At 41.2% G+C, this 24974-nt stretch overlaps 2 protein-coding genes across 5 annotated transcripts in view; one reads left to right on the top strand and one right to left on the bottom strand.

Annotated features, from left to right (window-relative positions):
• Positions 1 to 3182: 3182 nt before the first annotated feature.
• Positions 3183 to 8253, bottom strand: RPS23 (ribosomal protein S23). Its single transcript, XM_008975781.3, has 4 exons — positions 8121 to 8253; positions 7494 to 7653; positions 6213 to 6333; positions 3183 to 6070 (listed from the first exon to the last, which is right to left on the bottom strand). Exons 1-4 carry the CDS (start codon positions 8122 to 8124, stop codon positions 5924 to 5926), a joined length of 432 nt encoding a protein of 143 aa, XP_008974029.1. The 5' UTR covers positions 8125 to 8253; the 3' UTR covers positions 3183 to 5923.
• Positions 8254 to 8576: 323 nt separating this feature from the next.
• Positions 8577 to 24974, top strand: part of LOC100995668 (V-type proton ATPase subunit S1-like protein) — a 41352-nt gene continuing 24954 nt past the window's right edge. For 2 of the 4 annotated variants that reach the window (XM_055112240.2, XM_055112238.2), the window contains exons 1-2: positions 8577 to 9535; positions 10762 to 10813. The gene's annotated coding sequence lies outside the window, so the exon portion shown is untranslated. Of the gene's footprint in view, positions 9536 to 10761; positions 10814 to 16207; positions 24684 to 24974 lie in introns of those variants that run through there. The other 2 variants (XM_055112239.2, XM_055112241.2) reach the window with 2 other exon arrangements.

Genomic DNA, 24974 nt, shown 5'->3' with positions numbered 1-24974 from the left:
TCATTAGCTAATGGTGTCCTTTGGTATTTATTAAAATCACCACAGCATCGGGGGACTTTAGGTTTTGTGTAAGAGTTAGCTTATCTGCTTCTTGTGCTAACAGGGCCATTGCTACCAGGGCCCTTGGACATGGGGGCCAGCCTTTGGAAACCCTGTCTAGTTGTTTTGAGAGATAGACCACTGGCTTTGGCCAGGGCCCCACAGTCTGGGTTAAAACTCCAACTGCCTTTTTTTTTTTTTTCTTTCTGACACATAGAGTGTAAAGAGTTTTGTCAGGTCAGGTAGCCTCAGGGCTGGGACCGACATGAGTTTTTCTTTTTAACTCATGAAAAGCTCGTTGCTGTTGGTTGTAATAGATGTAGTTTATCTAATCTACATTTTTATTGACTGTCATCTACTAAAATATTGACTTGAATCCTCTATTTGATTTCAAGCTTTAAATTGATCTGGTATTCCTTGCGGGGCTCTAATTGCATCTAAATAGATGTGAGAGTTGAAAGACCTATAAGGGGCTTCTCTCGCTTTATGATGTCTTATTTTTTGTTTTTCCTCTGGTTGATGAAATGCCAGGGTGAAAGGGATAGCCAAATGGACTAAAGCACAAGTGCCACTCTAGTTATTCAGCAGAGTGCCCAGTAAAGGTCCACCACAATACCACCACACATCCGCTAGGGGACGAACAAGGGCTGACTGACTGATAAGCTCTTGAAAATTCTTAAGCTCACTGCATCCCTTCAGGTCTCTAAGGAATGCTAAGTCTCTTCCTTGCCGTGACAGACACGAAGTGAACTTAGTGTTGGGAGATGGAAGCTGGATGGCCCTCAGGGGCTGACCCGCAGGGACTTCGGGATATAGCAGAGACAGCTTGGCATGACTTTTTACTCCAGGCTATAGAATCCTGGAAAAGAGCTACCATGCAGCCTATGCCTGGTCGACTAGAGGACCACCTTAGTGGAAGGGGGACAATCAGGGCCTCTGGCCTGCCATGTGCACAAGCATAACAATTGCTTTTGTTTAACGTGCAGATGGAATATTTGATCTATTTCAACCAGGCATTTGCATCTTGGTATGCTGTCTTAATTGCCAAAGTTTGTTTTAAGTCTTTAGCTTCTATGATCCTTTAGTAAAATGAATGTTTCCTGTAGCACCTATTTTTATTAGTTTTTAGACCAAAGAAAGCTAAACACCATTTTATATTTAATAATGCTTCTTGTATGATTTTTATACCACATAAGTTAAATTTTACCTTTATATTAGTGTTATTAATGTTAATTTTAATAAAACCTTGTAGACATATTTATCCAATTTTTTATGTTTGACCATGTAAGATTTTATAGACTCTTTAACTTTTTATAATTTTTGTTAAAGAGCAGGTTGATCCTTTAAGAAAAACCTATTGCATTTTTAATGTCCAGTTCACAGAAAAACTGGATGACACCTTTTTAACTTTAGCTAATATGTTTACACACAGAATTTTCTTTATAATTAACGTTTTAAAACTTGCTTAAACTTTTAAAACAATTTTTTTAACTTTTTAATGTAGGTAAAAATCCACATTTTTATGCCCTTTTATAATCTTTTTACCAAAGGTATATTTTACTTTTCTTATACACCTTGCACATAAACTGTTTTTTTAAAATAGTACTCAGGAGGCCTTATTACTTTTAAATTATACAACTTTTTTTGCATAAATATTTTTTATAACTCTTTTTCTTTCATGACTTTTGCAGACAATTTTTCAACGTCTTAACTTTCTGACTTATTACATTTTTTTTAAACAACCAGTTAATTTATTTCAGGGCAAGAATTTACCATATAACACTCTTTTTACATAAATTCTGCCTCTCCCCGTTTTTTTCCTTTTTTTTTTTTTTTTTGAAGATAACCATTCCTTTTTTTTTTTAAAGCGAACTTTCTTTATGTCTTTGGACTAGACTGTCTAAGGCCACAAGATTAGAAGTTACCATAATACATGTTACACTGTTAACTTTTAGCAAACTTCACTTTTGTTGAAAACCTTGTCAGTTTGGGATTTCAATTATCCTTTGCTATTAATAAGACTTTGTTTAGTCTAAATTAACTTAGAATTGGTACAGATGGTCTCTTTTTCTCTCTGCTGGTCTTTCCTTGCCTCTGCCAGCCGCTTATGCTGCTGTTCTCTTAACTACTGTGGTAGGGAAGGGGGTCTAAAACCAGCTGTAACTGTCTATGTACGGAAACTGGTCTGGGTGCCTTGGCTTACCAGTTACCTTGTGTCATACCTTTGAAACAAGAGACCTGTCCAGGCTTCCTTCTGATGGCCAACCTACTTCTAATGCTGGCCAGTCTATTTCACACAAAGTTCTAAGTTTTCCTGGTGTCATAGTAACACTGTAATCTCCCTTAAATCCTTTCTTGAAATTTTTCAAGATAGTTCCTAGTGGTGTGGGCTTACTTTGCACCTGACCTATGTTTGTTTGTTTTTTTTCCTGAGACAAAATACCACGCTCACACCACACACACTCACCACAAGACAAAGAACGGGTAAAGAGGGCACACACACACTTTTACAGTTTATACCAAACCAAAATCACGAAATTCAAAATCCGAGTACCAAAAAATTCAAGCCAAGTCAAAACCAAAACCAAAGTATCCAGCAATTCAAGTCAAGTCAAAACCAGAACAAAAGTGCCAGTGCAGGCACACCATGGGTGATCAGGCCACGCTTCCACTCAGATGGAGTGGGGCAAGTTCCAAAGACTAGTTTTACCAAGTCAAGCCAAGTCAAAACCAGAACAAAAGTGCCAATACAGGCACACCATGGGTGATCAGGCCACGCTTCCACTCAGATGGAGTGGGGCAAGTTCCAAAAACTAGTCTTACCAAGTTTCAGGTGTCTGGACTCCAAGTGCCAGTTCCTTCCCGGTGTTCAGCCACTGTGTTAAGCCACTGTGTTAATCCTCCGCAGGGGCCTGCTATGTGCTGCTCTGGCGAGGCGTTCCACCGGGGCAATTGCCTGCCCAGGAGCGCTCTTTGGATGGCATCACTCAGGCTGGCCGGAGTCCCCCGCAGGGACGCTCCACAGGGCAGGCCTAAGTTGCCTAAGGGGCTGTCTCAGCCATCCGTCAGTCACCTCGTTTCCCGGTCAGGGAACCAAGAAATGTAGCAGGACGAGCCGCAGACAAAACCTCTCAGACACCGAGTTGTAGAAGGAAGGGCTTTATTCAGCTGGGAGCATCAGCAAGCTACTGCCTTAAAATCTGAGCTCCTCAAGTGCACAATTTCTGTCCCTTTTAAGGGCTCACAACACTAAAGATTTCACATGAAAGGGTCGTGATTGACTGAGCAATCTAGGGGATATGTGACGGGTTTCATGCACTGGTACAGAACACAACAGGGAGTTTAACAATTTTTTTTATACAATGCCTGGAATCTACGGATAACATCAGGTTCTAAGTCGTAAGTTGATTTTTAACTACTAGGTTTAGGCCAGGCAGGCCCAGGGCTGGTTTCAGGCCTGGTGCCGGGTTGCCTGTCTTTGATTTCACTTCCTTGTTTTTTTCTTAAAACAGGTACTGAGTATAAAACAAAATAAAACAATATGAGAAGGTCTCTCTCTTCCCTCAAGAGTGTATGACTTTGCTGCCCAGGATGATCTTGAACTCCTGGCCTCAAGCTATTAATATCTTCCCAACTCAGCCTCCCAAAGTGCTGGGATTACAGGCATGAACCACAGCGCCCAGCTTAACAGGATTTTTCAGACAGAGAGTTTTTTAATTTTAATGAAATCCACCAATTTATCTATTTTTTCTTTTATGGCATGTGCTTTTGATGTAATGTCTAAAAACTATATCTACGCCTAGGTTGTACAGATAGTCTGTTTTAAGTTTTATAGCTTTCCATTTTACATTTAGATATATGATCCATTTTGAGTTAAGTTTGTATTACATGTAAGGTTGGGGTTCCTTTGTTTTGGTCTTTGACAAATGGAAGTCCACATCATTTATTGAAACTCTTCTTCCTCCATTGATTTTGTTTAAGATAAATCCATTGGCCATACTTCTGAATGTCTATTTATGGATTCCCTATCTTATTTTATTGATCTGTATTTATGTCTCTCCTCCATGGATACATAAGGAAAGGGCCTCGGACACAAGGCAGTGGGGAAAGGGGCTGGGGGGCCACACAGAGAAAGGAGAAGGCACTAAGATCAGGCTCAGCAGCTTCTGGATCTGAGGCGCCGGAGATTATTTATGGGTCAATCTGGCAGCCCCTGGGCCTCAGGTAGGACTGCTTAGCAGTGAAAAGGGCGTCCTGGATGCAGCCAAGAGGGTACAGCTGCAAGCCATTGTTGAAGGTGTCTTGAGGTATCAGAGAAGGCAGGGGAACCAGGCCACATCCCTGGGCGCCCGCGCTGTCCCACTCCCTTCCTGGTGCGCCCCACCTCGTGGTCACAAGGACCCCACCGCCCAGGGCCTGGAATCGCGCTGCAACCGCGGCCTCTTTCCCTGGTTCTGGCCCGGTGAGCGAGGCCTAGCAATCTCTCCCGGATCACAAAGGGTTGGGTCAGTTAAGGCTCATGCGAAAGCATCTGTTGAGCCCCTGGGAACAGCTTAGCCAAATACTGACTGCAGCTACACGTTAGGCAACACTGCTACAAACCAACAGACAGCCTTTCTGCCCTTGCGGAGGGAGAGACTAGCATCATCATCAAGAGATAAACCCAAGTGTGCTGGAAAACACACGAGCTCTTTAGTAAGAGCAGGCGACATGCAAGGCACCATAGTAACAGGAACAGAGGTCCTGAGGCTGGATATGGAACCCAAGTTTGAGGATGACCAACTGAGACCAGTGTTGCTGGAGCACAAAGTGCCAAGGAGAGAAATGGCAGGCTAAGGCTGGAATATGCAGGTATGAAGCGCAACCTGGGTTCTTCTGTGCCATGTGAAAGGTTCTGCTCTTGATCCTACGGAAAATGGGCAACCAAAGCAATTGTTTTCCAAAGATCCTAAACAATGTAAAGCTAGGCTTTGATCAAAGGGCTAATTAACCCATACTTACTATTTGTTAACAGGAGTTGCTTACATCAGATTTAAAGGCTCACAGCTTCATTTCAACCATGACACTGTATCCATGAAACTCTGAAACAAGTATTCGTGGACAGCAAAATCCACATGTACTCAATACCTAGCTTAAATTATCAAAACACAACCAATCTTGTCTCTACACCACTTCATTTGCTGACTGGTCTTTGAAGACATGAAGGTCTCTGACAACCTCATGATACTGAAAACATCAGTCTTGTCATATACCTTATCTCCCTTGCCTGGCATATACTTCCATCAACTAAATGATCCAATGCCTGTATTCTCCTAAACACACTAATGTAGACACATTACAACACAGATCCTGACACCTTTAAATAATAAACAGAGTGGGGAGCAATTTTGAGTTTACTATTTATCATCTTGGGCCCCTGTAAGATGGATACAAGAATGTGCATTTCCAAGGGTACCTAAGATAATCTATGTACAATGAAATTTGGTAACTGAAGTGTTGCACCCGATATGGAAAATACCAAGAATAAAAAAGAAAGTATCTCACTAGAATTTCAGTGAGTTTTTGAAGTTCCCTTAAAGTTCTTAAAGTAATACTACAATACTGCACATTTATTCCAGATCTATCTCATTTTCTTATTCCACAGGATGAGGGAAACTGTGCCAGGTTACAAATGTTATTAACTCTAGAGAATCCTGAAACAACCCTGTCTTATCGTCTCCTAAAATTGGTACAGGTCCTGCGTTTGCTGTTTTAGGATAAAAAAAATAAGGGGGGGTGGTGGTGGTAAAGAACACGATCTTTGTGGTGAGAACAGGGGACAATAAGATACAAACATTTTTTGGCATATGAAAATTTATTACTACAGTGTTTTCACCATTAATATTTATGATCTTGGTCTTTCCTTCTTGCCTTTGTATAGGGCCAAAAGAGAAACATTGGCTACTTTGACAACCTTAAAGCGGACTCCAGGAATATCACCAACGGCATGACCTTTGCGACCAAATCCAGCAACCAGAACTTCATCATTTTCCTGGAATAAAATAAGAAGTTTATTTCTGGTGTCGGTGGCGATCACAAAAATACTTTCATGTGAGGAAACTCCCTTGCATCAGATAAAAATGTGAGGGAGGCCACCCCAAGAACAGAAGGTACAACAGAGTTGAAATACTCACCTCAATAAAGTTCAAGCAGCCGTCGTTGGGTACAAAGGCTGTGATTTTCTTGCCATTCTTGATCAGCTGGACCCTTACACACTTCCTAATGGCAGAATTTGGCTGTTTGGCTTCAACTCCTCTGAAATACAAAAGGCATAGCACTGTGAGCTGGCTTTCTGAAAAAAGATTATCTTTTCACATTAACTACAGAACTAATGAGAAACTGTTGCTATCTTTTCAATCTAACCTCAAATGGCTGAGCTGAAGTCCTGTGATGTCAACCTACTTTTCTGCCAGTCTTAATTTCATTAGCACAATGGGGGAAATTTCTAGACCTTTTACAGTTATAAAAGTAGACTGCAGTGGCAGCGTGGGCCTGTAGTCCCACTACTTGCGAGGCTGACATGGGAGGATCTATGCCTAGAACGTCAAGATGGCCAGCCTGTGTGACAAGGGACCCTATCTCAAAAAAAAAAAAAGAAAAAAGAAAAAAGGTATCTGAGATAAGAATTAGAAGTCTGGGCCGGACACAGTGGCTCACGCCTATAATTCCAGCACTTTCGGAGGCCGAAGCAGGCATTATCACCTGAGGTCAGGAGTTTGAGACTAGCCTGGTCAACATGGTGAAACCCCATCACTACTAAAAATACAAAATATTAGCTGGTGTGGTAGTGGGCGCCTGTAATCCCAGCTACCTGGGAGGCTGAGGCAGGAGAACTGCTTGAACCTGGGAGGCTAAGGTTGCAGGGAGTCTTGTGCTACTGCACGCCAGCCTGGGTGACAGAGCTAGACTGTCTCAAAAAAAAAAAAATCTGGGTTCAAATGGCTCTACCATCAAATATGATAGAACTATATGAAATTATTATTTTAAAAAGTCAAAAACAGTCAAATACTGGCAGTCTCATGTCTCAATCTTAGGTGTATGACCTCAATTAATTCTGATGCAAGTCACTTCTCTTCACCTTAGTTTTATCAAGTCGATAAAGTTCAATAGCTGACACGTGCCATTTACTTATAACAACTCCCACAGTAAAGGTGTTTGTGTCCTTTACTTCATCATTGCTAGTATCTTCTCCAATTCCTTCCAGGCCAACGTTAAATTAAAACCTTAACTACCTAATACCCAAAAACTAATTTTACCAACATTTAAATAGAACAAACGCTTTGCAATTTTACCCCACAATGCCCAAATGAACACTACTACACAAAAACCTGCAATTACTTTCAAACCAAGAATTCGTAAGTTCACGTCTCGAATTCCTATAATAAACTAAAACTTGACGGGAGCAATGGACTTACACTTTTTCCAGCACGATTCCTTTTGCATGAGAAGCACCTCCAAAAGGGTTGGCCTTTAGGGCTGTGCCCAAATGAGCTTTCTTATACTGTTTATCATGCCACTTCTGGTCTCGTCGGTGACTACGGAGCTTCCTAGCAGTACGAAGTCCACGACACTTGCCTAAAAATTAAATATTTTAGTTCTTCCGTAAAAACACGCCATCTACGTGTTTCCCATCTTCTAAGACACTCGCCTCACCTGGAATAAACCCTTAAGCCGATTGGCTGTCATACTATTTATTGGCCTGTGGGCCAAACATTTGGCCTTCAAGTTCCCCTGAACCGACTAACAAACGTTCGAAGAGGGCTCCGGAGAATGTGTTCTCCCGAAGGACGAGGCCCCGCTCGAATGCCCGGGAGGAAGCGCTGGCCTCCCTGCGTCCCTCGGTACCCCGACCTCGGCGGCCTCCGCGCCTCATGGGCCCCTTCCGCGCGGGACCATGTGCCTCCTGGAGCGGCGCTTCCCCGGCCCTCCCCCATGGAGCCTCTCCATGGCATCCCCCGCCCTACTCTATTCGCATCCGCCCGCCCGTCCCCAAGACCCCAAGTCCCGCTTGCGGCGCCCTTAAACCGGCCACAACAGCTCACCCATCCTGTCGGCGCCACGGGCCTGAGCGAAAGAGAGAAGCAGCGCAGGAAGGAGCCACAAGCCACCGCGAGCAAGCCCCGCCCAGCCAAGGACCCCGCGCCGCTGTCTGCGCCGCGCCTGACCCGAGGCTGGAGTCTCTCCTTTGAAAACGACGCGTTTGCATCACTTTCCTGAGCCAGAATCTGCGTCTTATTTAATTTGCAAGAAATTCAGAGATATCTAATTTGCATGGTTTTTTTCCCCCTTTTTCTTGTGAATGCTGGAGACCGGAGGAACATGGACTACCAATCCCAGAATGCGTTGCATGGGACCCGCTCACCGCGCAGGCGCCCTTGCCCAAGCCACTGAGAGGGGGACGCGGGGCTGGGCTGGGTGGAGCTAGGTCCGAGTAGGAAGGAGTCGCTGAGCTGAATCTTTGTGGAGTGGAGTGGGGCGAGAGTCCTCCGAGTAGTCTGGAAAATTAGACTTCTGAGCCTTAATTCATACTCATAAGCAGCTAGTAAATTGTAAAATATAGTGAAGCAATGTAGTGTAGTAACTAAAACCCCAAACTTTGGAGCCAGATTGGGCCTTTAACCCTAAAGTTGCCGTTTATTTTGACTGGCGAGTCATTTACTTATAGATTTATTTATTTTTATTTTTATTTTTTTCTGAGACAGGGTCTCACTCTGTCTTCTAGGCTGGAGTGCAGTGGTGAGATTTCGGCTCACTACAACCTCCGCCTCCCGGGTTCAAGCGATTGTCCCACCTCAGCCTCCTGAGTAGCTGGGATTACAGGCTTCCACCATCACGCCTGGCTAATTTTTGTATTTTCAGTAGAGAGGGGGTTTCACCATGTTGGCCAGGCTGGTGTCGATCCTGACCTCGAGTGGTCCGCCCGCCTCGGCCTCCCAATGTGCTGGGATTACAGGCGTGAGCCACCGCGCCTGGCCATTTAATTAACTCTTTAATACTGTTTCTCCTGTAAGATGAACTAGCTTTGAGAGGTTTCTGGGATATTGGTTCACTCAGCAAGGATGTTTAAAAATGCCTTCTATGTGCCAGACGCTGTTGTAGGTACCGGGAATATGGCGGTTAAATTAAGAGGGTGAAGGTTTCTGCTCTGATACAGTTTATATTCTAAATGTGAGAGGACAGACCAGATAGATAGATGTAAATTAAATAATAGATGATTTTTACATACTGTAGAGCTATAGAGAAAATATAGCTGGATGGGTGATAGTGACTTGGGGATGGGGGTGGCTACTCTGGATAGGGTAGTTTAAGGTGACATCTCTGTGCAGATGTAGAATGGGCTAGTGCTTTCTAAGAACTGAAAGATCAGTGAAGAAGGGGAGCATAGTGACTGAGGAGTAGTGTGGCATTAGATGGGGTCTGAGAGTTACACAGGAGCATGTGGAGCCTGTAGGCCATGGTAAAGCCTTTTTCTACTCTTCTGGTGATTTAAAGCCATTGTAAAGTTTTGAGCATGGGAGTAGGTAGCCAAATGAGATTTATATTTTTATGGGGTTACTCTGGCTGTTGAGAGGAGAAAAAGACATGAATCTTGGAGGCCACTTGGGAAGGTATTGCAATAGTTCAGATGAGAGATGGTGATAGCTTGGACCCTCAGTGGAGACAGTAAAAAGTGGTTGGGTCAGATACACTGTTTGGTGGTAGAATGAACAGAATTTGCTCAGGACTGTAGGATGTGAGAGAGGAGTTAATTACAGCACTATGATTTTTGACCTCAGCACTTGGGTGAGTTGTAGAGTTGTGAGTTGGGTGAGTTCCAAAGTGGGAAATACGAGGAGAGGAGCAAATTTCAAAGGAGGAAATGAAGAGTTCTGGTTTGGATGTGTTAAATTTGAACTGTCAAACATCCAGGGATGTGAAGTGGACAGTTGGATATATGATAAGAAGCTGAGGAGTAATCAATGAATAAATAGTATTAAAACTGTGGCTCTAGTTGAGATAGCTTAGGTGATGACTGTAGGTAGAACAGAGATTAGAGTCCTGAGCACACCAAAGTTTAGTGGTACAGAAGAGAAGGCAGGTGAAGCAAAACAGATGAAGAAAGAGTGGCCAATGTTACACTCTGTTCAAAGCCAAGTGAAGAAGGGAGTGAGAAAGTGTGAAAAGAGATAGATGAGGACTGAGAATTGCCTTTTGGACTTGAAAATGTGGAGGTTACTGGTCACTTTGTCAAATGGGGACTCCATGGAGTACTGAAAGTGAAAGGCGATGGGATCGGAGTGAAGAGAATATGGGAGGGAAGGAAGTCTAGACAGCAACTATAGACAATTTTTGAAAGACATTTTTTATGTGCAGAGAAATGGCACCCTATTTGGAGGGGAATGTGGAGTTGGAGGGTTTTATTTTTAAGATGGCAACTTTTATGACATTTTTGTATGCTGATCAGGTTGAGAAAATTAAAAATGGGTTATTCAGCAGAGAAAGGGGATAATTGCAGGAGCAACTCCTTAAGTAGACTAGAAGGGTACCCAAGTGGAGGAGTTAACTGTAGGAACAATAACAGTTTATGTATGGTAGTAGAGTGACAGGTACAGCTGCAAGTAAATTGGAAGATTTGATTATAGGAAGTTGTGGAACTTCTTCACTTTTGACTGACTTTTTCAATTTTTTCAATGAAATAAAAAGCAAGGCCATCAGTGAAGAGAAAGACTGGGAGAAAAAGGTTTGAGGAGAGAAGGTAAGATGTGAAATCATCATCAATGATAACAATATAAGCATTAGATAGTATTTACTATGTGCCAGATTCTATTTTTGGCTTATATTTATTAACTCATTTTATTCTCATAAGGAATTTTACTGAGGGACAGATAAAGATAATTTTACTGAGGGATAGATATACAAAAACTGAGGCTTTGGTGAGTTTAACTTCCCCAAAATCACATATTTAGTAAGTGGTAGAAGTAAGATTTTAACCCAGGTAATCTGGTTTTAGAATCTTGTATTTGACCCCTCTTATACTGCCTCCTAATCTAGAATGGTAGGAAAATGCATTGACAAGAAAATAGGTTTTTTGAGCAGTTCTGAGAGCCCATTTGAAATCTGTGTTTATGAAGTGACATCAGTGAGTTATGTGTATTTCTTCAGATTCACAAATACTGCATGTTTTCACTTATATGTGGAATCTAAAAATTTTGAACGGATAGAAGCAGTGAGTAGAATGGTGGGCGTGGGAGTTTGGGGGATCTGGGGAGCTGTTTGTCAAAGGATACAAAGGTTTAGTTGACAGGAGGAGAAAATTTTCAAGAGACTTGTTGAATAACATGGTGACTCCAGTTGACCCACAAACAATATGGGTTTGAATTGTGTGGGTCCACATACAGGCAGATTTTCTTCTGCCTCTGACACCCCGAGAAAGCAAAAACTCCTCTTCCTCTTCCTCCTCCTCAGCCTACTCAATGTGATGACCTTTATGATGATCCATTTCCATTTAATGAGTAGTAAATAAATTTTCTCTTCTTTCTAATTTTGTTATTAACATTCATTTCTGTGGCTTAATTTATTGTAAGAATATGGTATGTAATACACGTAACATGAAATATGTGTTAATAGGCTGTTTATGTTATCAGTAAGAGTTCCAGTCAACAGTAGGCTATTAGTAGTTAAGTTTTCGGAAAGTCGGAAGTTATACACAGATTTTCTACTGTGTGGGGAGGTCAGCATCCCTAACCCCCATGTTGTTCAAGGGTCAACTGTATAAATAACAAAGTTTATATTGAAAATTGCTAAAAGAATAGATTTTAAGTGTTCTTACCACAGAAAAATGATACAAAAGTATTTGAGGTAATGCATATGTTAGTTAGCTCTATTTAACCATTGTACAATGTATATATATATTTAAAATATGTTGTACACCATAAATATACACAGATTTTGTTAAAGAATAAATAATTTAAAAATAAATTAATATTTAAAAAAGATGGAGCCACACAAAAAGTGATTACTCAATGAAATTGTGTCACTGTCTCACACTGAAAGCATAAATCAATTCTGGATAAATTAAGGGCTTAAATATCAACAAGAAAACTTTGAAATTCTTAATAGAGAACAAAGATGAATATCTTTTTGAACTTAGGAAAGGAAAATGTTTCTACACATGACAAGAATGATAAATTTGATCATATTAAAATTAAGACCCTCTATTCATCAAAAACATCTGAAAGAAAGTGAAAAGACAAGTTCCATACTGAGAATTGCTATTCATAGCCACAAAACTTACAAAGGATTAATATTTTAAAAAATTTCTGGCTGGGCGTGGTGGCTCACACCTGTAATCCCAGCACTTTGGGAGGCCGAGGCAGGGGGATCACGTGAGGTCAGGAATTTGAGACCAGCCTGGCCAGCATGGTGAAACCCCCTCTCTACTGAAAATACAAAAATTAGCCGGGTGTGGTGGCGCATGCCTGTAATCCCAGTTACTCAGGAGGCTGAGGCAGGAAAATCGCTTGAACTGAGGAGGCAGAGGTTGCAGTGAGCCGAGATCGCTCCATTGCACTCCAGCCTGGGCAACAAAGTGAGACTCTGTCTCAAAAGAAACAAACAAAAAAATCCCTTCTACAGAATAATATAAAAGAACAAATAATACAGTGAGAAAACACGACAAAGGACAGGAATAGACCAGCCATGGTGGCTCACATCTGTAATCCTAGCACTTTTGGAGGCTGAGGCAGGTGGATCACTTGAGGTCAGGAGTTCGAGACCAGCCTGGCCAACATAGTGAAACCCCATCTCTTTACTAAAAATACAAAGAAAAAAAGAATTAGCTGGGCATGGTCACGTCTGCCTGTAGTCCCAGCTACTCGGGAGGCTGAGGCAGGAGAATCGCTTGAACCCGGGTGGCAGAGGTTGCAGTGAACGGAGATCACACTACTGCACTGTAGCCTGGGCAACAGAGCAAGACTCTCCAAAAAAAAAAAAAAAAAAGACATGAATAGGCATATCATAAAGAAGGAAACACGTATGACCCATAAATATTTGAAGAGGTATTCATCATGTCTGATTATGATATAAATGTTAAACTTACTTGAAATTAGTTGGGGGAATACTTCCTCTTTTTCTGTTGTCTCTAAGTGTTCATATAAAATTGGGATGATTTGTTCCTTGAAGGTTTAGTCAAACATCCTGTAAAACCATTGGGGCCTGGTGTTTTCTTTATGGGAAGATTATTAACCACAGCTTAAATCTCTTTAATAGTTAAAGAAATACTTGTAAAACTGTAGGGTTTTTTTTGAGTCAGATCTGGTAAGTCATTTTTCTAGGAATGTATCCATTTCATCTAAGTTTTCAAAATTATTTCATAAAGCTGTTATGACATTCTATTATGGGTATGTATATATACATATGTGTATATATATGTATATATTATATATTTGTGTTGGAAGGTTCCAAACTATGACTTCAGTTTCTTTAGTAGATGTAGTGCTATTCAGGTTATTTTTTCTTGAGTGAGCTTTGATGGTATGTGCCTTTCTGGGAATTTGTCCATTTCATCTAATTTGTCTAACTTATGGCATGAAGCTATTTGTAATATTCTCCTATTATCTTTTTAATATCCATAGATTTATAGTGATTTCTCATCTTTCATTCCTGATTTTGGTGATTTGTGTCTTCTCTCTTTCCTCTCTTGTTTCTTGGTCAGTGTATTAGTCAAGGTTCTTCAGAAAAACAGAACCAATAGAATGTATACACATGCACACGCATGCACACACACACGGAGGATTTATTATGAGAAACTGGCTCATGCAGTTGTGGAGGCTAAGAAGTCCCACAATCTGCTGTCTGCAAGCTGGAGACCAAAGATATCAGTTGTTTAATTCAGTCTGAGTTTGAAGGCCTGAGAACTGGGGCTGCTAACTGTGTAAATCTTAGTGCAAGGGCCAGATGAGATGAGATGAGATGTCAGGGAGAAATAACGGGCAAATTCCTTCTTCTTCTGCCTTTTGTTCTATTTCAAGCCCTCAATGGATTGGATGATGTCTACATTGGAGAGGGCAATCTGCTTTACTGAGTCCCATGACTCAAATGCCAATCTTATCCAGAAACATCTTCACAGATACACCCAGAAATAATGTTGAATCTGGCCACCCCTAGGGCCAGTCAAGTTGATACACAGAATTAACCATCACAGTCAGCTAGAAGTCTAGCAATCTTATTGAGCTGTTCAAAGAACCAGCTTTTTGTTTCACTCATTTTCTGTTATTTTTATTTATTTATTTATGTTACTTTTTTTCTTTCCTTCCTTTTTTTTCCAGCATGAACTATCAAGTAATCTATTGGTTTTTTGTTTGTTTGTTTGTTTGTTTTCATGTCATTTGGCCTTTATTATTTACTTTCTTCTGCTTGTTTTGGACTTAAATTTGCTCTTTTTTTTTTTTTTTTTTTGGTTTATTAAAGTGGAAGCTTAGATATATATTTTTTAATTCTTTCTAATTTGGTCTTGAGGTCTCTCTCTGGAGAGTGGCTATAAAATGCATCCTTGCTGTGATGGGACTCCCTGATGGTTACGGATGCTTACAATGTACATTTCATGGGACACTTCTTTATCTTGGGGGATGAATGGCCTAATGCCTAAGTGTCTGACCCATGCCCAGGTGTCCCTTTCACAGTATGCTTGTTTTACTGGCAGACACCCTGTGGTTCCTTGTTGGCCTGTGTCTAGTTTTATCCTACCAAGATAGCCTTTCTCTAGGAGACCCCTGACCAGGAAAGAAGTCTGGGTTTGTCAGCAGATGAAACACAGAGGAGGCAGCACAACAAAACACATCACATAACAGAAGCAGTTTGATTCCTTGACAGAGCCCAGAAAGAACAGGGCAGCACACCTTGCAGGGCCGTTTGGGACACACATGCTCAACCAGTGGGTGGGGGCAAGAGAGAGGCAGAGACAGAGGACTTGTGGGATTAAAGCATTTATTGGGGTCCAAAGTATTATCCAAGCAGGTTTCCCATGGGGAGTTTTCATTGGTGGGTTTAGAGCAAGCAGGCATGAGTTCTGTGGGGCCACGCTGTGACTGAGAGATGGTTACTGTGACATTTCCGTGCAGTCCGTGTGGGGTGTGGGGGTCAGTGGGGCATGTCCATGGGGCTGCATCTAGCTTCCCCATAGGGAGGTTGTCAACCGGAGGCAATTGTATCGGGGGCTATCTAGATCGACCACATTGAGGAACTGGGAAGAGGTAGAGAAATGGAAACTGTGTCAAGTGTGACTAAGCCCTGCTCTGGCATGAGAAAGTTCAACTTATATTCAGAATTGATGCATATTGAGGTAACATAGCATTATAGAATTCACTACAGTCATTGATTTGAAACCTTCAGTCTTTTCTAATATATTTAATGCTCTACATATCCCTCTAAGCACTGCTTGAGCTGCATGCCTCAGGTTTTGGTATGTTATGTTTTAGTTTTAATTCAATTCAAAATGTTTATTAATTTCTCTTTTGACTTCCTTTTGAACCATGGAATTAGAAGTATGTTACTTATTTTCAAATATTTGGGAATTTCCAAATATATGTGAATTTTCTATGCACATTTGAAAAGAGAGTATATTCTGCTGATGTTGGGTGGAGCATTCTATAAATATTAACTGGCCCAAGATGGTTGATAGAGCTATTCAGGTCTTCTGCATCCTGTATTCAGGATGATAGCGACATTAAGTGGAGGGAGGTGAGGATCATATTTGGATGGTGGATCATATTTGGATGTTGGATTATGGCTTTCAGTAATGAGCTTAATTATTACATTTTTATACATTTTAAAAATCCCACAAATAAGGCATGAACCAATGGTCAGAGTGTGTTATGAGCCAAGGATTATGATTGCTATTCTCAGAAAAGAAAAAAAAAAGGGATTTAATTTTTGTTTCTTGGTGCATTAAATTTTGAATTTTTCACTTTGTGATGAACTTATTACTTAATTTGGAGCCGGAAAGGAGAAGGGACTATCCTTTGATATTGGACTCTAAAGTTCCCTAAAAGAGTCCCCCAAAAGAATCTGCTTGGAGTTAGAGGAAAAAAAACAAGACCCCAGGGCTGCAGACTGGTGAGCCGGCAGGAAAGTAGAGGAAGGTGAAGTCAGAGAGGTGGGCAGGGCCAACTTGTGTCCAAACTGTAGGCCGGGATAAGAGATTGGGGTTTTATTCCAACTGTAATGAGAAGCACTGGAGGGGTTAAAGTAAGAGAGTGACAAGATCAAATCTACATCTTAAAATGCTCACCGTGCCTGCTATAGAAGAACCATGACAGAGGGGCAAGGCCTCAGGTTATTTAAGGAGGGGGCTGCTACAATAGTCCAGGTGAGAGGGAGTAGGTAGTAATAACTTTGGAGGTGGAGAGATGTCATACTCTTCAGGATATATTTTGGAGTTAGGTCTTGAACGAAAGAGCAAAAGAACTGACATCATCACTGTCACCATCACCACCATCACCTTTTCTAATATGTACTGAGTGTTATTTTGGTGCCAGACATAGGACTACTAAGCATTTCACATGCATAATATCTTTTAATCCTCAAAATAATCCCTATGTCATAGGTGCTATTAGCCCCATTTTACAAAGAGAAAAGGAGACTTACAGAAGTTAACTTGATTAACTTCTTTGTTTGTTGGTTTTCAGATTAGTAATAAGGCAGAATTTTGATTTTTAAGTTTAGAAAAAATTTTAATGAATGTGAACTAAATAAGGCACAAAATAGATGGAAACAGAATAGACAAACATCGGGAAAACTAGAGAGTTATCATTAAGATTAAAGTATTTTTATTGTAAGTTTCAACCTGCTATCTTTGGGTTACTATAGAGTATATGAAAACCAAGAGACACCATCACTAGAGAATCCTATTTGGTAGCTCTTGCAACTGGGGGGAGTGGGAGCAGGAAGGAGAACAATTTTCTCTCTTTTCTGTTATCTTCCAAGTAGAAGGAGTTTAATTAATAAACTGGTTTCTGTCTGTCACTTTACTCATCCCATGCCAGGTAAGGATGTGTGACATCTGCATCACATTTAGAAAGAGTAGTCTAGGCATGTTCAGCTTTTCCTTTTTGAGACCCAGCCTGACCACAGAGCATGCATTTCCCCTTTTTTTTTCCTAGGCAGGCCTTTTTCTCCCACCAACAGCCTAGTGCTGCCAGGATAGGCTGCCATGTCTGTCTTCTGCTGGGAGGTCTCAGTTACAATCCATTTTGCTCCTACTCTAAGCTTTCCTCCATTCTCTGTCCTGGCCTTGCACGCCAATAAAGGTGGCATTTGGGCCTCTGCTTGTCTTACCCCTTGTGCTATTTCTCATTTGGTTTAACATTTAGTTGGGGTAGAAAGGCATTTCTATTTGACTTCTCTCAGAGACACCCCACTCTCTCCAACCAAGAAGAAAGGTAGGTCTTCATATATTAGATCAGTTGATGAGGAGATTTAGGTCAAGAGTGATCATGATTCTTAATAGCACCCTGGGCAGAGCTAGCCATTTTGGGAGAAGAGCCAAAGGTTTTTACAATGTTGACGATGAATACTGGAACATTTAGGGGGGTTGGGAATGATTCCTAGTACTTTAGCTAGAAAAAGGGAGGCAGCAGTTGCTATGGAAATGTGACAAATTAAAATAACATCTTTAAGTGAGCATGAAGAAGCAGTGAGGGTAAGACCAATGATTACGTGCTCTGTGTAACTACTCATGATGAATGTTGAGTGCTTCATTTTCCTGATTAAATTATTAAACACAATTTTTTCTTTATCCAAAATGAATGATATTTCTTTTCTTTTTTTTTTTTGAGACGAAGTCTCGCTCTTGTCACCCAGGCTGGAGTGCAATGGCGTGATCTTGGCTCACTGCAACCTCCGCCTCGCAGGTTCAAGCCATTCTCCTGCCTCAGCCTCCCGAGTAGCTGGGATTACAGGCGCCACCACCATGCCCGGCTAATTTTTTGTATTTTTAGTAGAGATGGGGTTTCACTATGTTGGCCAGGCTGGTCTCGAACTCCTGACCTCGTGATCCACCTACCTCGGCCTCCCAAAGTGGTGGGATTACAGGCGTGAGCCACTGCGCCTGGCCTGAATGAGATTTCTTATCCTCTCATTCTAGCTACTGCTTGGTGCAGTGATTATTTCTTCTCACATCTATTCCAAGGTAGAACTAAAGAAATAAGTCTGTGTTGCCATATGATCTTACTAATATTCAGAGCTGATCTTTAAAATCTGGTTATTGTAATTAAACCTCTGTGCAGTATCTAGGGGGAGTTGACAAAGCTGTTCTTTGATGCTCTTTGTAAAATTCCTGGAAGGGAGGTATAATTTTAAGATGCATATTAAAAGTTATTCTCCAGGTGTTCTTGAGCTTGGCTGAGAACCAAGCAAAGGGAAATAAGCTTCTATTTCAGTAGAGACCTTTGAGTTCTAAGCAAAGAAAGATAATTTTTCTTACTAGGAAAAGAAAGATAATTTTTCTCACTGCAATGTGACAAATGTGTTAGAATCTCCTTCCCTGGAGAGATTTCAGAACTGGGTAGATGGACCAGATCTGGGTTGTCTATGAGTTCAGTGGGGAAACAGTTGATCTTTGGTGATGGAGCATGGTAGAAGTGACTCTTGCAGCCCTTGCATTCCACAGTAAAATGAAAAATCATCAGGATTATTTCAAGATTATTCAAATATAATATGTAAATGAGTATAATATATAAATATAAAAATTCCTACCAAAATAAGCATGCAAAATGTCAGACACTTCATGTTATTAAGACTTTGTCGCTTAAAGGGCTTTACTGTAAAAGAATTTTTTCCTTCAAAAAAAAAAGAACAAGAGAGAAAAGGAAGGAAATAGAGGAAGAAAAAAGAAAAGAAGAAGAGAGGGGGTTCTGGGTTTGTATTGCTGTACAAAAGAACAGAAGCAATTTTTCTATTGATTTAAAAATTGCTTTTTGATCTCGTTGGTTCTAGCAATCATTACTAATTATGAGGATAGCCAAAATGAATGACTCTGTAGCCAGTTCATAGATACAGCCATTTCGCATACTATGGAATAGTGTGCTCATGTATGTGTGAATTTTAAAATTACTTATATGGGTTTTAAGTTAGAATTCACAAACATATTTAATTATTTAGAAAATAATATCTTGGAGTTGCTACCAAGTAGTTGTATATAATACTCCCTTTGAAACTAAGTGTGCATGGCTGGGCGTGGTGGCTCATACCTGTAATCCCAGCACTTTGGGAGGCCGAGGCAGGTAGATCACCTGAGGTCAGGAGTTTGAGACCAGCCTGGCCAACATGGTGAAACCCCATCTCTAATAAAATTACAAAAATGATCCAGGTGCAGTGGCTCACGCATGTAGAGTCCCAAGCTACTCAGGAGGCTGAGGCATGAGAATCGCTTGAACCAGGGAGGTGGAGATTGCAGTGAGCTGAGATCATGCCATTGCACTCCGGTCTGGGCAACAGAGTGAGACTCCGTCTCAAAAAAAAAAAACAAAAAAACAAAAAAAGGGAAACTAAGTGTGCTGGCTAATTTATATCCAAATAATTCATTTTGCCCTTGTTATAAATGTGACTTCAAGGATAAGGCAACGTCACATGGCACATATTCTCAACCTGAGTTTCATCTCAGTGTCTCTGTCAAGGTGGACACCACAGGTGCCTGGTGAGAGCATGTTTTGAGGCTAGTGGAGGCCTTTTCCTTTCCTGGGACCCAGGTCTGTGAGGCTCAAGCGTCTCTTCCTAGTCTTGCCTTGATTACCACACTAAAAGTGTCATTTAGCAAATCCTTCTAATAAAGGCTCTTTTGTACTTTAGGTAAAGAAACCCATATCAGAGTGTCTTGTCTATTATATACCTACCACTTTGTCTCCTTCATTTAATCAGCCATTGCCTGGGGAAGAGGTGGGGCTGACCTCAAGAAAGGTCACTGGTTTGCTGGGTGAATATCCCAAAGGTGTTTACATTTCTGCATGTTACTGGGCTGGGAGGATTTTGGGGGCAAGGACTGTATTTTTCACTTTGTATTCCTGGTAAAGAATCTAGCACGGTGACATTCAGTATTTGTTGAATGCGCAAATTTGTTTCAAGAGCAGGCCTCCTGTCTTAGTTTAGCTTGAGCAGCCCAGAACACAATTAAGTGCTATTAATCTGGCATATCATCTGTGTTCCAAGAAGTCAAAGGGAAACCTAAAATGAGAAACATGAACATTTAAATTAAAAGCACTTACAACTATTTAATGTACCATCCTGATTCTAATTAATGCAGAAGTTAATATGATGAAAATTGGTAGAAATCATGGCAGCAATTTTGCTCTGAAATTGTTAAAGAGTTATACAGTACCTCCTGCTCCTTGGGGAATGGAGGATGCTATGAACTGATGTAACCTGCATTTTGTCTGTTCCCATTTTCAAGTGGCAGAATTCTATGGAATACTTGAATTAATTGATTTTCCCATTATAGTTGCCTAAAGACTCAGGCCTTGGGAGTCATAACCATGTGGCACAAAGTGGGAATTAATTATGTGGCATTTTTTGATAGGATCATTCATTCATTCTGTATATTTTACTGAGCACCAACCTGGGCTCCAGGTATGTATCAGTCAAATAGACATAGTATCTGCCCTCATGGAGCGTGCCTTGTGATGAAGAAACAGCATCAATAAGTACACGAGAAAATAAATCTCTCAGTGCAAATTGTGATATATGTTATGATGAAAGTGAATAGAATACAGGGAGAGCTAGAGAGGTGTGAGGTGACTTCACAGAGAGAATAGTATGTGCAGGGTCACTTGGGTGCAATGGAGCTTGGCATGTTGAGGGTGCTGAGAAGCTGAGTGCGAGCCAGTGTGCCTGGAACATGTTCAGGATGAGGAGCTGGTGTTAAATGAGGCAAGAGAGACCAGCAGGGGCCACGCCATGCTGGGCTTTGTAGGAGTCACATGGATTTGGATTTTGAATCACTATGCAAAGACCATTATAATTGATTGAAACATTTATGCAACTTTTGGTCTGAGAGCGTTGAATGAATAGAGACTGTGCACCTGTTAGTCTTCTTAAGGTAAATATTAGAATTCTTAAGTTAGATCCATTTTTTTCCTGTGGGAACACAATTCTATATGGTCATATGTGATTATGGGAAGATAGATTTTTGATATTCAAATATTCAGGTAACATATCATTTAGTTATATATAGTAAATCAAAAAATAAAGCAAACCCAAGTTGTGTCCAGTTGTAAAGAAGGCAGCACGGCTGTACAACTTCCTGTTCTCATGTGGAGACAGTAGAGGGGAAATGTTCCATGTGCCTCTGCATTTTCTGCCTGTATTGTGAGCTAGTCCCTAACTGCTCTTTGTTCTGAATACCTTTTCTAGGATGTTTGTATAGGGAGAAGCCTTGAATGGTAGAAATCATGTCCCCTTTGTAGCAAAGGACAGGCTTGCTTATAGCATTGGAAAGTAGAGGTAGTGTTTCCCCTCAGAGCAAAGGGCAGATAGGTTTACTACTCACTATAAAAAAAATTGGGGCTCCTTAAGCTCAGGGTTTCTCTCCTGAAATGAAGCCCACTGTGTGTGCAAGTATCCATCTGGGCCTACCTACATTACTCCAAGGGGAAGGGGAGCTGACCAAATATACTGATGCTTGTGTCACTTGCTGTGCGGTGAGTAATAAAGTCCTCTTCTCTGACCCAGGAGTCTGTGTCTTCTGTCAGCCTCCATAAAACTGTCAGGCTAACTAGTTAGCTTCTAAGTGAATAAAATCTCAGACCCTTCACAGTTCTTCACAGAGGCTCCTCAGCAGTCCGAGCAGGAAGGTACAATGCCAGGCAGGTGACACCCTAGAGCTTTGCAGCCTCTAAGATGTCCAATGAGCATTTCTTGTCACTGTTTTTCTCCTCCAAAGTCACAGGATGAGCTGTTCTCAGACAGTCACATCTTAAGTGTGACTTCTAGTCTAAAATACATGTGTGAAACCTACTAGCTACTAATTATTATGCCTTGAATATTCTTAACCAAGTGGGAGAATGTTTCAACAGCAGAAAGAATACTATGTTACAATTTTAGGATCAGGACATAAAATCTATTAAAATGATACTTTATTTAAATTAAAAATATTGTGTGTGTGTCTGAAAATGTAACCCAAGCATATTTCCATGAAAGATTCTTTTTTTTTTTTTTTTTGAGATGGAGTCTTGCTCTGTTGTCCAGGCTGGAGTGCAGTGGCATGGTCTTGGCTCACTGCAACCTCCGCCTCCTGGGTTCAAGCGATTCTCCTGCCCCAGCCTCCCGAGTAGCTGGGATTACAGGCACCTGCCACCATGCCTGGCTACTTTTTTGTATTTTTAGTAGAGACGGGGTTTCACCATGTTGGCCAGACTGGTCTCGAGCTCCTGTCCTCGTGATCCGCCTGCCTCGGCCTCCTAAATGCTGGGATTACAGGCGTGAGCCACTGTGCCCAGCCGAAAGATTATTATGTAATAACTACTAAGGGACTAACACTGTACTTTCTCAGGGTTCACAGAACCATTATTGTCACAATGCAGGATCGTCATTGGCTTGGGCTCTCACTTTCTCCTGACCAGGGCCTTGAGGAGTAGGCACTGCCCCTGCTCCCATAAGAGAATACCAAGTACTGCTCTGGCAGCTGCAGGAGATGTTCTGTATCTTGCCTGTCCAATACAGGGGGCACTAGCCGCAAGTGTCCACTGAACGCTTCAAATTTGGCTTGTTTGAATTGAGATATAAGTAGCATGGTGGCTCATGCCTGTAATTCCAGCACTTTTGGAGGCTGAGGCAGGAGGACTGCTTGAGCCCAGGAGTTTGAGACCGGCCTAGGTAACATAACAAGACCCCCATCTCTACAAAATATAGAAATAAATAAATTTTTAAAATTATACGCTAGAGTTCAGATTTAGGGCAGAAAAAGAACGTAAAATGTTTCACTAATAATCCTTAAAATTGAGTACGTTTGAAATGATAGTATTTTAGACAGGTTAAATAAAAATACTGTTAAAATTAGTTTCACCTGTTTATTTTTACTTCTTTTTGATGTGACTAGAAAATTTTAAATTCCATATGTAGCTCTCATTCTATTTCTATTGAACAATGCTGTTCTAGATCCTTGCTACTCAAAGGGCGGTTCTCAGGCAAGCAGCATCACCATCATCATCATCTGGGACCTGGTTAGGAATGTGGTATCCTACACCCCACTCCAGACCTACTGGGTCAAAATTTGCATTTTAATGGAATCTCATGTGATTTGTATGCACTTTACACTTTGAGTAGCTGAGCTTCCCTAAGACTAGGACTGGCTGGTTTAGCAAACTAAAAATATAAGATGCCCAGTTAAACTTAATTTTCAAATAAACAATTAATACATTTTAAATATAGTATGTCCCCAATATTGCATGGAACATACTTATATTAAAATCATTTGTTATGTTTCTGACATTCCACTTTAACAGGTTATCCTGTAGGTTATCTGTCAACATTACCTAAAACTAAACTTCTCTTATCCAGACCTGCTTGTTACTTGAAATTCCACAGAATCAGGAAAAGAACAGAAAGAGAAAAGGAGAGGTGAAGAGTAGAAGCTGGGGGAAATGAAAACGGAGAAGAAAAGGGAGTATGAGGAGGCAGTAGGAATTAGATGGGGCACGGAAAGGCCACATTTAAGGCCAGCGACCCTTTTTATTTTACAATTTTTGTTAGCAACTTTCTTCCTTATTCCTGCATTCTCCCACTTCCTCTAGTCATTCTGCTTTATTCTCCTCTTCTTATTTTCTGTTGGGGTCCCCTGAACTATGTTGGAAGAAAGTGGTGTGTGAGAGGAATAGGAATGTCTGCTCAGCGCCAAGACCCCAGCTTTCCTATAGTCCATTATCTCTGAAATTTTACTTACAAATAGCCCTTTTCCGCTACCAGTACTTTGTCTTTAAGCCATCAAGGTTCCTAAGTGCCCCAAATGGTGACACTTGACACTTTCGTTTTGGAGGATTTTCTTTATTGTGGCATTTTAATTGTATTTTTAAAAAATGTAAAACAACTCTTAGGAATTTTGTCGTTTGTTTTGTTTTTCAGGCTTTTTAGGGGAGCGAGGTGAAAGGAGAGGCCAGCAGGGAAGGAATAACAATAGGCACTCTATTTAGCTAAGCATTGAGTTAAGAAGAGGCTTTCATGGCCTGGCGCGGTCGTGGCTCACGCCTGTAATCCCAGCATTCTGCGGGGCCGAGGCGGGCAGACCACCTGAGGTCAGTAGTACGTGACCAGCCTGGCCAACATGGCGAAACCCCATCTCTACTAAAAATACAAAAATTAACTGGGCGTGGTGGTGCATGCCTGTAATCCCAGCTACTCGGGAGGTTGAGGCAAGAGAATCACTTGAACTCAGGAGGTTGAGGTTGCAGTGAGCCGAGATCGCGCCACTGCACTCCAGCGTGACAGAGCGAGACTGGCTTAAAAAAAAAAAAAAAAAAGAGCCTTTCATCCATGATCCCATTTAATCTTCACAACAATTAAGTGTGCCTGTCCCCACTCTGCAGATGAGGAAACAAGGCTCCAGAGGGAAAATAACCTGCCTGGTGTCAGCTTGCTCACTGGTAAGCAGCTGGCTAGGCACTTCAGCTTCTGACTCCAAAGCCAGTGCTCCTCACCATTGCTATCCACACCTCTTGGCAAATGGAGCCTTATGAATTCAACAGGAAACCGTGAACTAGGACATATATGTAACTTTAGGGAAGTTTCCGAGATGTTTAGTTATTCACTTGAAAAATATATGTAAAAATATATACTTCATAGATTTTGGGGAGAAATTAATAGCTTCCTGAAGTGTAGTATGAAATATATAATAGTATGACATATATGTAGTATGAAGTATATAAAATAAAGAG

This window comes from Pan paniscus, chromosome 4 (assembly GCF_029289425.2).
Source record: "Pan paniscus chromosome 4, NHGRI_mPanPan1-v2.0_pri, whole genome shotgun sequence".
NCBI classification, from domain to species: Eukaryota; Metazoa; Chordata; class Mammalia; order Primates; family Hominidae; genus Pan; species Pan paniscus.
Note: the sequence above shows the minus strand (reverse complement) of the source record. Positions and strands in the feature narration are given on the sequence as shown.

Bases quoted from the DNA above. Each gene is read 5' to 3' on its own strand.
- RPS23 (XM_008975781.3), bottom strand. The intron at 6,334-7,493 runs GTAAGTCCATTG...TTTGTATTTCAG, and splicing joins GGAATCGTGCTGGAAAAAGT to AGGAGTTGAAGCCAAACAGC. The intron at 6,071-6,212 runs GTGAGTATTTCA...ATTTTATTCCAG, and splicing joins GCTGCTTGAACTTTATTGAG to GAAAATGATGAAGTTCTGGT.